Source organism: Oncorhynchus keta, chromosome 21 (assembly GCF_023373465.1).
Source record: "Oncorhynchus keta strain PuntledgeMale-10-30-2019 chromosome 21, Oket_V2, whole genome shotgun sequence".
NCBI classification, from domain to species: domain Eukaryota; kingdom Metazoa; phylum Chordata; class Actinopteri; order Salmoniformes; family Salmonidae; genus Oncorhynchus; species Oncorhynchus keta.
The window spans coordinates 56060213-56075652 of record NC_068441.1 but is presented as its reverse complement, the minus strand read 5'-3'; the positions used below and the strand labels follow the sequence as shown (position 1 = coordinate 56075652).

Genomic DNA, 15440 nt, shown 5'->3' with positions numbered 1-15440 from the left:
TGGAGGCTATATACAGGGGGTACATGTACAGAGTCAATGTGGAGGCTATATACAGGGGGTACAGGTACAGAGTCAATGTGGAGGCTATATACAGGGTGTTACGGTACAGAGTCAATGTGGAGGCTATATACAGGGGGTACCGGAATGAATGAAATATTCTTATTCAATACTTTTTTCTTTACATAGTTGAATGTGCTGACAACAAAATCACACTTATTTTCCACCATAATTTGTAAATAAATTTATTTTAAAAATCCTACAAATGTGATTTTCTGGATTTTTTTATATATTTTGTTTGTCACTGTTGAAGTGTACCTATGATGAAAATTACAGGCCTCGTCTTTTTAAGTGGGAGAACTTGCACAATTGGTGGCTGACTAAATACTTGTTCTCCCCACCGTACTTATGGACAGCAGTAGTTATATAGGATGAACCATGACTAGAATACAGTATATACAGTACCGTTCAAAGGTTTGGGGGTCACTAGAAAATGTCCTCGTTTTCCATGAAAACATGAAATGAGTCGCTACATGAATAGGAAATATAGTCAAGACGTTGAGGTTATAAATAATTATTTTTTAATTTAGAAAGCGAGAGAGAGACCAGAACGAAGGGTTCAGCAGACAAGGACATTCTGTTGACCAAGAACCCTTTTTGTCTTTCAACGTGTTCTACTGACGATGGTTCTTGTTCCGGGGGAAAATGCACGTTCCTTCCTGATGACTGAGGCCGTAGTAATCCCAAATAGCACCCTATTCCATTTATAGTGCACTACCTTCCCCCTGGTCAAAAGTAGTGCACTACACTTGAGTTAACAAAACATTTGGAACACCTACTTTTTCTCCCCCCCCCCCATGACCCAGGTGAAAAGGTCCCTTAGTGATGTCACTTGTTAAATCCCCTTTAAAATCAGTGTCGATGAAGGGGAAGAGACAAGGGTTCAATAAGGATTGTTAAGCTTCAAGACGATTAAAAAGACATTGAATTGTGTTTGTGTTTGCCATTCAAAGTGACAAAATACAAGACTAAATATTTACAGTGCTTTCAGAAAGTCTTCCTTCTGCTGGACTTATCCCACACGTTGTGTTACAGCCTGAATTTTAAAAATAAATAAATATTAAATTTAGATTGTCATCACTGGCCTACACACAATACCCCATAATGTGAAAGTGATCATGTTTTTAAAAATGAAGAGCTGAAATGTCTTGAGTCAATAATTATTCAACCGATTTGTTATGGTAAGGAGCCTAAATGTGCTTAACAAGTCACATGATAAGTTGCATGGACTCACTCTGTGTGCAATAATAGTGTTTAACATTATTTTTTAATGACTACCTTATCTCTGTACCCAACACATTCAATTATCTGTAAGGTCGAGCAGTGAATTTCAAACACAGGTTCAACCACAAAGACCAGGGAGGTTTTCCAATGCCTCAGAAAGAAGGGCCCCTATTGGTAGATTGGTAAAAATATATATAGCAGACATTGACTATCCCTTTGAGCGAAGTAAAGTTATTAATTACACCATGAGGCTTTAAAACAGTTACAGAGTTTAATGGCTGTGACAGGAGAAAACTCAGGATGGATCAACAACATTGTAATTACTCCACAATACGAACATAATTGACAGAGTGAAAAGGAGGAAGCCTGTACAGAATAAAAAATATTCCAGAACGTACATCCTGTTTGCAACAAGGCACTAAAGTAATACTGCAAAAAATGTGACAAAACAATTCACTTTTTATCTTGAATACAAAGTGTTGTGTTTGGGACAAATCCAATACAACACATTACTGAGTACCACAGCATCATGTTATGGGTATGCTTGTCATCGTTAAGGACTGGTAAGTTTTTCAGGATAAAAAATAAATAAATTAAATGGAGCTAAGTACAGGTGAAATCCTACAGGAATCCTGGTTCAGTCTGCTTTCCACCAGATACAGGGAGATGAATTTACCTTTCAGCAGGACAATAACCTAAAACACAAGGTCAAATCTGCACTGGAGTTGCTTTGCCGAGAAGACAGTGAATGTTCCTGAGAAGCCAAGATACTGTTTTGACTTAAATCTACTTGAAAATGTATGGCAAGACCTGAAAATGGTTGTCTAGCAATGATCAACAACCAATTTGAAAAGATTAAATGGGCAAATGTTGCACAATCCAGGTGTGGAAAGCTCTTGGGAGATTTACCCAGAAAGACTCACAGATGTAATCGCCCCCAAAGGTGATTCTAACATGTATTAACTCGGGGGTGTGAATACTTATGTAAATGAGATATTTCTGTATTTCATATTTATTCAATTTGATAACAATTCTAAAAACATATATTTTTTTAGCTTTGTCATTATGGGGTATTGTGATGTCATTATGGGGTATTGTGATGTCATTATGGGGTATTGTGTGTAGATGGGTGAGAAATGTTTTATATTTAATACATTGAGTTCAGGCTGTAACATAACAAAATGTGAAATCAGTGAAGGGGTATGACTATGTAAGTGCCTTTTGAATGGTGTACGGTGCCAGACGCACCGGTTTGTGTCAAGAACTGCAACACTGTGGAACGCTTTCAACACTATATTGTTCCTAATGTTTTGTCTAAGTGTATAGGCGTTAAGGTGCCATGGGGGAGGAAAGAAAGAGACAAAGACAAACAAATGACCAGCAATAATAACACTTTCATATTTAAAAAAAATATATATATATATATTATTTTTGATAAATATAAAATAATATTTAAGATTGGTATCATTCCATAATAAATGTACTTCAGCGACTATGGGTTGGGGGCGGAGCTATGGGTTGGGGGCGGAGCTATGTACAAAGATAAATAAATATCACACTTGTGGACTGTACAAATTCCCAGGATGCATTTGGATTATAAACGATAAGAAACATCACAGAACTTCCTTTGAGAGGAGGAGGAACAAGGGAGGAAGAGGGGAAGGAGGAGAAGAAGAGGAATCTTTGGGGGATTTGATTCCCTGTTTGTCCCTTGTGTCTTGTTTGGTTAGTCCATCCGTCAGCCTGTGAAGGTGGGTTATGGTAACGTAGTCCATCCACCAGCCTGTGAAGGTGGGTTATGGTAACGTAGTCCATCCGTCAGCCTGTGAAGGTGGGTTATGGTAACGTAGTCCATCCGTCAGCCTGTGAAGGTGGGTTATGGTAACGTAGTCCATCCACCAGCCTGTGAAGGTGGGTTATGGTAACGTAGTCCATCCACCAGCCTGTGAAGGTGGGTTATGGTAACGTAGTCCATCCGTCAGCCTGTGAAGGCGGGTTATAGTAACGTAGTCCATCCACCAGCCTGTGAAGGCGGGTTATGGTAACGTAGTCCATCCACCAGCCTGTGAAGGCGGGTTATGGTAACGTAGTCCATCCGTCAGCCTGTGAAGGCGGGTTATGGTAACGTAGTCCATCCGTCAGCCTGTGAAGGCGGGTTATGGTAACGTAGTCCATCCACCAGCCTGTGAAGGCGGGTTATGGTAACGTAGTCCATCCGTCAGCCTGTGAAGGCGGGTTATAGTAACGTAGTCCATCCACCAGCCTGTGAAGGCGGGTTATGGTAACGTAGTCCATCCAGCCTGTGAAGGCGGGTTATAGTAACGTAGTCCATCCGTCAGCCTGTGAAGGTGGGTTATAGTAACGTAGTCCATCCGTCAGCCTGTGAAGGCGGGTTATAGTAACGTAGTCCATCCACCAGCCTGTGAAGGCGGGTTATGGTAACGTAGTCCATCCACCAGCCTGTGAAGGCGGGTTATGGTAACGTAGTCCATCCACCAGCCTGTGAAGGCGGGTTATGGTAACGTAGTCCATCCACCAGCCTGTGAAGGCGGGTTATGGTAACGTAGTCCATCCAGCCTGTGAAGGTGGGTTATGGTAACGTAGTCCATCCACCAGCCTGTGAAGGTGGGTTATGGTAATGTAGTCCATCCACCAGCCTGTGAACATTGGTTTGAAAGCCGCCATCTTTTCAGGGCTCAACAGTGCCACCATTCTACTCTACTATATGTGTCTAAATATTTAGCTGTGTGATTCTAGCTTTAATAACTCAAATATTTTTCATTGTGCTCCTAAATTACTTTGTGTGCGCCAACATTTTTCAACAGGTGCACACATGCTCCTAGTAAAAAGGGTCAGCATACAGCCATTCTTTAAAACCTCCTGGAAGAAGAACCAGTCAGTCAGCCAGTGAGTTCTACTGGCAGAAGAACCAGTCAGTCAGCCAGTGAGTTCTACAGGCAGAAGAACCAGCCAGTCAGCCAGTGAGTTCTACAGGCAGAAGAACCAGCCAGTCAGCCAGTGAGTTCTACAGGCAGAAGAACCAGCCAGTGAGTTCTACTGGCAGAAGAACCAGTCAGTCAGCCAGTGAGTTCTACTGGCAGAAGAACCAGCCAGTCAGCCAGTGAGTTCTACTGGCAGAAGAACCAGCCAGTCAGCCAGTGAGTTCTACTGGCAGAAGAACCAGCCAGGCAGCCAGTGAGTTCTACTGGCAGAAGAACCAGCCAGGCAGCCAGTGAGTTCTACTGGCAGAAGAACCAGCCAGGCAGCCAGTGAGTTCTACTGGCAGAAGAACCAGCCAGGCAGCCAGTGAGTTCTACTGGCAGAAGAACCAGCCAGGCAGCCAGTGAGTTCTACTGGCAGAAGAACCAGCCAGGCAGCCAGTGAGTTCTACTGGCAGAAGAACCAGTCAGTCAGCCAGTGAGTTCTACTGGCAGAAGAACCAATCAGTCAGCCAGTTAGTTCTACAGGCAGAGGAACCAGTCAGTCAGCCAGTGAGTTCTACAGGCAGAGGAACCAGCCAGTCAGCCAGTTAGTTCTACAGGCAGCTCCCTACTACACAGCACTTCCCACTGTCTTGCTAACAGACATATCAGCCTCTCCCTACTGTCTGCTCCGGGGACATAGATACACCACAGTACCTCGCTCTCTGTTCTGCCACATCTCCTCCCCTTCTCCCCTCCTCCTCCTCCTCCTCCTCCTCCTCCTCCTCCCACCTCCTCTTCTCCAAAGTGGTCCATGGTAAGCTGACAGAGGAGGTCTGGCCCAGGGACATCGTCGAAGACTAACGTCAGCGCCTGCGGGTACGTCTGGTAACCCATGAGGACTCTATCCAGGTCTCTTATTCGTCGAGCATCGGTCAGTTGGTACTTGTCTCGGGGAGGGGGCTCCTTGGCAAAGTCTGGCAGCGGGTAGCTGATATAATCCTCATCCAACAGGAAAACGTCTGTGCTGGTTAGGATCAGAGTCTTAGGATGGAGGACAGGCCTGGGGGTGGAGGGAGCCTGGGGAGGCAGGCTCTGTTGAGGGATATGGGGCCTGGTGGAGGGGGCTGGACCTGGAGCCTGGGGGTAGGGGTGAAGACGGGGTTGGCTAGCAGAGACCGGGCTCTGGGGGTGGAGGTGAGACTTTCTATCCCCCTGCAGACCCCCAGTGGAAGTCTGTCTGTCTGCAGCTGGGGTCTGGGAGAAACCTAGCCCCTGGGTCTGGGAGAAACCTAGCCCCTGGGTCTGGGAGAAACCTAGCCCCTGGGTCTGGGAGAAACCTAGCCCCTGGGTCTGCACCTGGAAGACCAGTACGTAGAGCAGGATATTACAGCTGGATGCCCCAGAAGGACCTTTCCTCTCAGCTACGATAAAGGTCAGGTCTCCAATCTCTTCTTCGCTGGGGTAGATGAACTTTACCCTGCTAGAGTGGACCAGTTCATAGTTCCCCATCTTACCTGGGAGTAGACAACACAGTAGGACAAAAAGGACTCATTTAGTTTGGTACGACAACACATTGGGAAAAGACAGGACTCATTTAGTTTGGTACGACATCACAGTAGGACAAAAAGGACTCATTTAGTCTTAATCCGAAATAGAACACCCTAGATTCTACCCATGTTATTGTGGAGATCTGTTTCTTAAACCTGGACACTCCACTCACATCTCCACAAGGGCATTTTACTGATGAAAACGTACAGATGTAAAATGTTATGAATACCTGTAGATTTATTTCCAAACTGTGTGTAGAAGTCTTGTTCGGAGGGTTCAGGAGAGGGTAGTTTGTCCTGTAGAGAGAGGACCGTCATCAGCTGCTGCAGGAAGCGGTGTGTCCCGTAACTGTCCCTCGTCAGACAGCAGATGATGTGGTCCGCTGACGGGCCTGGAGACAAATAACACACATTACAACCAGCCCAGTCCAGCAGCCAGCCCAGTCCAGTCCAGCAGCCAGCCCAGACCAGCAGCCAGTCCAGTCCAGCCCAGTCCAGCAGCCAGCCAAGTCCAGCAGCCAGCCCAGTCCAGCAGCCAGCCCAGCCCAGTCCAGCAGCCGGCCCAGTCCAGCAGCCAGCCCAGCCCAGTCCAGCAGCCAGCCCAGCCCAGTCCAGTCCAGCAGCCAGCAGCCAGCCCAGTCCCCAGCCCAGCAGCCAGCCCAGTCCAGCGCAGCCAGCCCAGACCAGCAGCCAGCCCAGACCAGCAGCCAGCCCAGACCAGCAGCCAGCCCAGTCCCCAGCCCAGCAGCCAGTCCAGCCCAATCCACCAGCCAGCCCAGTCCAGCAGCCAGCCCAGTCCAGCCCAGCAGCCAGCCCAGCCCAGTCCAGTCCAGCAGCCAGCCCTGTCCAGCAGCCAGCCCAGACCAGCAGCCAGTCCAGTCCAGCCCAGCAGCCAGCCCAGTCCAGCAGCCAGCCCAGTCCAGCCCAGACCAGCAGCCAGTCCAGTCCAGCAGCCAGCCCAGTCCCCAGCCCAGCAGCCAGCCCAGTCCAGCCCAGCAGCCAGTCCAGTCCAGCAGCCAGTCCAGTCCACCAGCCAGCCCAGTCCAGCAGCCAGCCCAGTCCAGCAGCCAGCCCAGTCCAGTCCAGCAGCCAGCCCTGTCCAGCAGCCAGCCCAGACCAGCAGCCAGTCCAGCCCAGTCCAGCAGCCAGCCCAGTCCAGCAGCCAGCCCAGACCAGCAGCCAGCCCAGACCAGCAGCCAGCCCAGTCCCCAGCCCAGCAGCCAGCCCAGTCTAGCAGCAAGCCCAGCCCAGTCCAGCCCAGTCCAGCGCAGCCAGCCCAGTAGCCAGCCCAGCCCAGCAGCCAGTCCAGCCCAATCCACCAGCCAGCCCAGTCCAGCAGCCAGCCCAGTCCAGCCCAGCAGCCAGCCCAGCCCAGTCCAGCAGCCAGCCCTGTCCAGCAGCCAGCCCAGACCAGCAGCCAGTCCAGTCCAGCAGCCAGCCCAGTCCCTGGCAGCCAGCCCAGTCCCCGGCAGCCAGCCCAGTCCCCAGCCCAGCCCAGTCCAGCCCAGCAGCCAGTCCAGCCCAATCCACCAGCCAGCCCAGTCCAGCAGCCAGCCCAGCCCAGTCCAGTCACCAGCCCAGTCCAGCCACCAGCCAGCCCGGTCCAGCAGCCAAGCCAAGCCACCAGCCAGCCCGGTCCAGCAGCCAGCCCGGTCCAGCAGCCAGCCCAGACAACACAAGTAACATACTACACAGAACAAAAATATAAACACAACATGTAAAGTGTTGGTCCCATGTTTCCTGAACTGAAATAAAAGATCCCAGCAATGTTCCATATGCACAAAAAGCTTATTTATCAAATGTTTGTTTGCATCCCTGTCAGTGAACATTTCTCCTTTGCCAAGATAATCCATCCACCTAACAGGTCTGGCATATCAAGAAGTTGATTTAAACAGCATGATCATTACACAGGTGCGCCTTGTGCTGGGGGACAATAAAACACAATGCCACGGATGTCTCAAGTTGAGGGAGCGTGAAATTGGCATGCTGACTCCAGGAACGTCCACCAGAGCTGTTGCCAGAGAATTGAATGTTCATTTCTCTACCATAAGCCGCGTCCAACGTCGTTTTATAGAATTTGGCAGTACATCCAACTGGCCTCGCGACCTCAGACCACGTGTATGGCGCCGTGTGGGCGAGCGGTTTGCTGATGTCAACGTTGCTAACAGAGTGCCCCATGGTGGCGGTGGGCTTTTGATAAGGGCAGGCATATGCTACGTACAACGAACACAATTGCATTTTATCAATGGCAATTTGAATGCACAGAGACGAGATCCTGAGGCCCATTATCGTGCCATTAATCCGCCGCCATCACCTCATGTTTCAGCATGATAATGCACCGCCCCATGTCGCAAGGATCTGTCCACAATTCCTGGAAGCTGAAAATGTCCCAGTTCTTCCATGGTCTGTATACTAAGCAGCCATGAAACTCACTGAGCATGTTTGGGATGCTCTGGATCGACGTGTACGACAGCGTGTTCCAGTTCCCGCCAATATCCAGCGACTTCGCACAGGAGTGGGACAACATTCCACAGGCTACAATCAACAGCCTGATCAACTCTATGTGAAGGAGATGCCGACTGGTGTTCCGATCCACTCCAGATGCCGACTGGTGTTCCGATCCACTCCAGATGCCGACTGGTGTTCCGATCCACACCAGATGCCGACTGGTGTTCCGATCCACACCAGATGCCGACTGGTGTTCCGATCCACACCAGATGCCGACTGGTGTTCCGATCCACACCAGATGCCGACTGGTGTTCCGATCCACACCAGATGCCGACTGGTGTTCCGATCCACACCAGATGCCGACTGGTGTTCCGATCCACACCAGATGCCGACTGGTGTTCCGATCCACACCAGATGCCGACTGGTGTTCCGATCCACACCAGATGCCGACTGGTGTTCCGATCCACACCAGATGCCGACTGGTGTTCCGATCCACACCAGATGCCGACTGGTGTTCCGATCCACACCAGATGCCGACTGGTGTTCCGATCCACACCAGATGCCGACTGGTGTTCCGATCCACACCAGATGCCGACTGGTGTTCCGATCCACACCAGATGCCGACTGGTGTTCCGATCCACACCAGATGCCGACTGGTGTTCCGATCCACACCAGATGCCGACTGGTGTTCCGATCCACACCAGATACCGACTGGTGTTCCGATCCACACCAGATACCGACTGGTGTTCCGATCCACACCAGATACCGACTGGTGTTCCGATCCACACCAGATACCGACTGGTGTTCCGATCCACACCAGATACCGACTGGTGTTCCGATCCACACCAGATACCGACTGGTGTTCCGATCCACACCAGATACCGACTGGTGTTCCGATCCACACCAGATACCGACTGGTGTTCCGATCCACACCAGATACCGACTGGTGTTCCGATCCACACCAGACACCGACTGGTTTTCCGATCACACCAGACGCCGACTGGTTTTCCGATCACACCAGACGCCGACTGGTTTTCCGATCACACCAGACGCCGACTGGTTTTCCGATCACACCAGACGCCGACTGGTTTTCCGATCACACCAGACGCCGACTGGTTTTCCGATCACACCAGACGCCGACTGGTTTTCCGATCACACCAGACGCCGACTGGTTTTCCGATCACACCAGACGCCGACTGGTTTTCCGATCACACCAGACGCCGACTGGTTTTCCGATCACACCAGATGCCGACTGGTTCTGATCCACACCCCCCTACCTTTTATTTTGAAAGGATCTGTGACCAACAGATGCATATCTGTATTCCCAGTCATGTGAAATCCATAGATTAGGGCCTAATGACTTTATTTAAATTGTCTGATTTCCTTATATGATCTGTAACTCAGTAAAATCTTTGAAGTTGTTGCATTTATATGTTTGTTCAGTATTTATTATCAGGTGAAATGATCTGGGATAGGGATTTCCATTCATTCTGGGATAGGGATTTCCATTCATTCTGGGATTGGGATTTCCATTCATTCTGGGATTGGGATTTCCATTCATTCTGGGATTGGGATTTCCATTCATTCTGGGATTGGGATTTCCATTCATTCTGGGATTGGGATTTCCATTCATTCTGGGATTGGGATTTCCATTCATTCTGGGATTTCCATTCATTCTGGGATTTCCATTCATTCTGGGATTTCCATTCATTCTGGGATTTCCATTCATTCTGGGATTTCCATTCATTCTGGGATTTCCATTCATTCTGGGATTTCCATTCATTCTGGGATTTCCATTCATTCTGGGATTTCCATTCATTCTGGGATTTCCATTCATTCTGGGATTTCCATTCATTCTGGGATTTCCATTAATTCTGGGATTGGGATTTCCATTAATTCTGGGATTGGGATTTCCATTAATTCTGGGATTGGGATTTCCATTAATTCTGGGATTGGGATTTCCATTAATTCTGGGATAGGGATTTCCATTAATTCTGGGATAGGGATTTCCATTAATTCTGGGATAGGGATTTCTATGAATTCAGACAAAACGTCACAGTATGTTCAACTGTTTTTAACATCCTGATCCTAGTCCTCTCTGTGGTCATCCATTCATTCTCCCTACTCACCCACCACCCTGAAGTACTGGTCAAACAGGCCCACGTTGACAGAGTGGAGGTCGTGGAGGTCGATGGTGAAACAGTAAGACATGATCAGCTCTGGGTCCCGATGGTCACAGTGGCTCCAGTCCCACAGTACTGAAGGATAAAGACAGCACTCATTACTACAGTCCCAAAGTACTGAAGGATAAAGACAGCACACATTACTACAGACCCACAGTATAAAGACAGCACTCATTACTACAGACCCACAGTATAAAGACATCACTTATTACTACAGACCCACAGTACTGAAGACAGCACTCATTACTACACACCCACAGTATAAAGACAGCACTCATTACTACAGACCCACAGTATAAAGACAGCACTCATTACTACAGACCCACAGTATAAAGACAGCACTCATTACTACAGACCCACAGTATAAAGACAGCACTCATTACTACAGACCCACAGTATAAAGACAGCACTCATTACTACAGACCCACAGTATAAAGACAGCACTCATTACTACAGACCCACAGTACTGAAGACAGCACTCATTACTACACACCCACAGTATAAAGACAGCACTCATTACTACAGACCCACAGTACTGAAGACAGCACTCATTACTACAGACCCACAGTATAAAGACAGCACTCATTACTACACAACCACAGTATAAAGACAGCACTCATTACTACACACCCACAGTATAAAGACAGCACTCATTACTACAGACCCACAGTATAAAGACAGCCCTTGTTACTACAGACCCACAGTATAAAGACAGCACTCATTACTACAGACCCACAGTATAAAGACAGCACTCATTACTACACACCCACAGTATAAAGACAGCACTCATTACTACAGACCCACAGTATAAAGACAGCCCTTGTTACTACAGACCCACAGTATAAAGACAGCACTCATTACTACAGACCCACAGTATAAAGACAGCACTCATTACTACACACCCACAGTATAAAGACAGCACTCATTACTACAGACCCACAGTATAAAGACAGCACTCATTACTACAGACCCACAGTATAAAGACAGCACTCATTACTACAGACCCACAGTATAAAGACAGCACTCATTACTACACACCCACAGTATAAAGACAGCACTCATTACTACAGACCCACAGTATAAAGACAGCACTCATTACTACAGACCCACAGTATAAAGACAGCCCTCATTACTACAGACCCACAGTATAAAGACAGCCCTCATTACTACAGACCCACAGTATAAAGACAGCACTCATTACTACAGACCCACAGTACTGAAGACAGCACTCATTACTACAGACCCACAGTATAAAGACAGCACTCATTACTACAGACCCACAGTATAAAGACAGCCCTTGTTACTACAGACCCACAGTACTGAAGACAGCACTCATTACTACAGACCCACAGTATAAAGACAGCACTCATTACCACAGACCCACAGTACTGAAGACAGCATTCATTACTACAGACCCACAGTATAAAGACAGCACTCATTACTACATACCCACAGTATAAAGACAGCACTCATTACTACAGACCCACAGTACTGAAGACAGCACTCATTACTACAGACCCACAGTACTGAAGACAGCACTCATTACCACAGTACTGAAGGATAAAGACAGCACTCATTACTACATACCCACAGTATAAAGACAGCACTCATTACTACAGACCCACAGTATAAAGACAGCACTCATTACTACACAACCACAGTATAAAGACAGCACTCATTACTACACACCCACAGTATAAAGACAGCACTCATTACTACAGACCCACAGTATAAAGACAGCCCTTGTTACTACAGACCCACAGTATAAAGACAGCACTCATTACTACAGACCCACAGTATAAAGACAGCACTCATTACTACACACCCACAGTATAAAGACAGCACTCATTACTACAGACCCACAGTATAAAGACAGCCCTTGTTACTACAGACCCACAGTATAAAGACAGCACTCATTACTACAGACCCACAGTATAAAGACAGCACTCATTACTACACACCCACAGTATAAAGACAGCACTCATTACTACAGACCCACAGTATAAAGACAGCACTCATTACTACAGACCCACAGTATAAAGACAGCACTCATTACTACAGACCCACAGTATAAAGACAGCACTCATTACTACACACCCACAGTATAAAGACAGCACTCATTACTACAGACCCACAGTATAAAGACAGCACTCATTACTACAGACCCACAGTATAAAGACAGCCCTCATTACTACAGACCCACAGTATAAAGACAGCCCTCATTACTACAGACCCACAGTATAAAGACAGCCCTCATTCCTACAGACCCACAGTATAAAGACAGCACTCATTACTACAGACCCACAGTATAAAGACAGCACTCATTACTACAGACCCACAGTATAAAGACAGCCCTTGTTACTACAGACCCACAGTACTGAAGACAGCACTCATTACTACAGACCCACAGTATAAAGACAGCACTCATTACTACAGACCCACAGTACTGAAGACAGCATTCATTACTACAGACCCACAGTATAAAGACAGCACTCATTACTACATACCCACAGTATAAAGACAGCACTCATTACTACAGACCCACAGTACTGAAGACAGCACTCATTACTACAGACCCACAGTACTGAAGACAGCACTCATTACCACAGTACTGAAGGATAAAGACAGCACTCATTACTACATACCCACAGTATAAAGACAGCACTCATTACTACAGACCCACAGTATAAAGACAGCACTCATTACTACAGACCCACAGTATAAAGACAGCACTCATTACTACAGACCCACAGTATAAAGACAGCACTCATTACCACAGTACTGAAGGATAAAGACAGCACTCATTACTACAGACCCACAGTACTGAAGACAGCACTCATTACTACAGACCCACAGTACTGAAGGATAAAGACAGCACTCATTACTACAGACCCACAGTACTGAAGGATAAAGACAGCACTCATTACTACAGACCCACAGTACTGAAGGATAAAGACAGCACTCATTACTACAGACCCACAGTACTGAAGACAGCACTCATTACTACAGACCCACAGTATAAAGACAGCACTCATTACTACAGACCCACAGTACTGAAGGATAAAGACAACACACATTACTACAATTTTAAGGTGTTTACATGACTAATGCCATACTCAGCCTACTACCATAATCAGTTATATTCAGAGTTACTGGTGTGCATGTAAACATACTCACTCAGACAGACAGACTCTCCCTCAAACTCATGCAGCTCTTGTCAACTGATATTTTCCCTAATGTGTCTGGTCACTGAGCGTAGCTGCCGTGCAGTGTGTGTGTGTTTGTCTTACGTGATTGGTCATTGAGCGTGGAGGCGGAGTCATCCAGCAGGAAGTAGAGGGCTTTAGTAGAGAGCATGATACAGGAAGTGGCCTCGATGTCAGGTGACTTATAAAAAACCACTGATGACCACAGGATGTGATGCAGCTCTTCCTTCTCTTCCTGGTCAAAACACACACAGACCATCCCCTTTAGACAACACAGGCACAGACCATCCCCTTTAAACAACACAGGCCATCCCCTTTAAACAACACAGGCACAGACCATCCCCTTTAAACAACACAGGCACAGACCATCCCCTTTAAACATCTCAGACATCACAGGCACACGCCATCCCCTTTAAACATCTCAGACATCACAGGCAGTAAGAAGTCAATTGTTGTTGATGAATGGTGCGTCAAGGTTTCAGTTAGCTGGAAATTAACGGCATTTGGCTGCCAACATTTTTTTATGAAAAGCTGATTATTTTTTTGTTGCCGACCAAATTGTCCAGGAGAAAATTTAAAAAATATATATATATTAAAAAAAATCACATGGAAAAATGATGGAAATACCAGCCGATGCATTCCATCTTCAAAGGAACTTCCTCTGATTGGATAGATAGTGTTACTGAAAAAGGAACACTCCCTCCTTACCATTGCGAACCAATACTGAACAAAAGCCTAGACTAATCCTAATTGAAATATCATAAAAGTATTCAAATAAGTTAAAGAGTATATCCAAAATATTATATTAACAACATGTTTGATGTCCTAAAGTTCCAGCTTTTTAAAAAAAAAAGGGGAATAAAATAATGATAAAAGTCAATGTATGGCTTGGCTATTCTCAAATCACAGCTTTATTTTGAATGACAAATATTTCAGGCCACAAGAAGTGGAATTGTGCAAACACCACCAAGGTAAAAAAAATATTTAAAAAAAATCGAATGAGAACTCAAAAAGAAACGAACAGCTGAGAAAAGATAATTGTGTAGTTTAGTGTGTGTAGTCTTAGAGTGATTATCTTAATTTACCGAGGTTAGCTAGCCAGCTATTTGTCGTCCTTAACGTAGGAGACACTGCTAGCTAGCTAACAGCTAACAGCTAGCCAACAACAACCCGGTCGCATTCCGCTTCGCTCCACAGGTAGTATCACATTTTCATTTCATTACAGCACAACGGTTTGATTTGCTTGATCGTAGCTAGCTACATAGCAGTCCTTGTATCAAAGATAATTGTGTAGTCTAGAGCGATTTTCTAGGTTAGCTAGCCAGATATTGTCGTTCTTTTAACGCAACGTAACGTAATCAACACTGCTAGCTAGCCAGCTAGCCCCCGAATAGTAGCACTGTAGAAACTATTACACCCAACGGAACGACTTGATTGGTGTAGTGTCAACAACGCAGCCACTGCCAGCTAGCCTACTTCAGCAGTACTGTATCATTTTAATCATTTTAGTCAATAAGATTCTTGCTACGTAAGCTTAACTTTCTGAACATTCGAGACGTGTAGTCCACTTGTCATTCCAATCTCCTTGCATTAGCGTAGCCTCTTCTGTAGCCTGTCAACTATGTGACCTGTCTATCCCTGTTCTCTCCTCTCTGCACAGACCATACAAACGCTCCACACCGCGTGGCCGCGGCCACCCTAATCTGGTGGTCCCAGCGCGCACGACCCACGTGGAGTTCCAGGTCTCCGGTAGCCTCTGGAACTGCCGATCTGCGGCCAACAAGGCAGAGTTCATCTCAGCCTATGCCTCCCTCCAGTCCCTCGACTTCTTGGCACTGACGGAAACATGGA

At 46.8% G+C, this 15440-nt stretch overlaps 1 protein-coding gene across 3 annotated transcripts in view; it reads right to left on the bottom strand.

The window, feature by feature from the left end:
• Window positions 1-850: 850 nt before the first annotated feature.
• nisch (nischarin) overlaps window positions 851-15440 on the bottom strand; it is a 41957-nt gene continuing 27367 nt past the window's right edge. For all 3 annotated transcript variants that reach the window (XM_052474287.1, XM_052474286.1, XM_052474288.1), the window contains 4 exons: window positions 13674-13824; window positions 10330-10458; window positions 5983-6144; window positions 851-5719 (listed from right to left, as the gene is read on the bottom strand). In XM_052474287.1, the coding sequence (XP_052330247.1) occupies window positions 4803-5719; window positions 5983-6144; window positions 10330-10458; window positions 13674-13824 (1359 nt within the window). In that variant the 3' untranslated portion in view covers window positions 851-4802. The remainder of the gene's footprint in view (window positions 5720-5982; window positions 6145-10329; window positions 10459-13673; window positions 13825-15440) is intronic.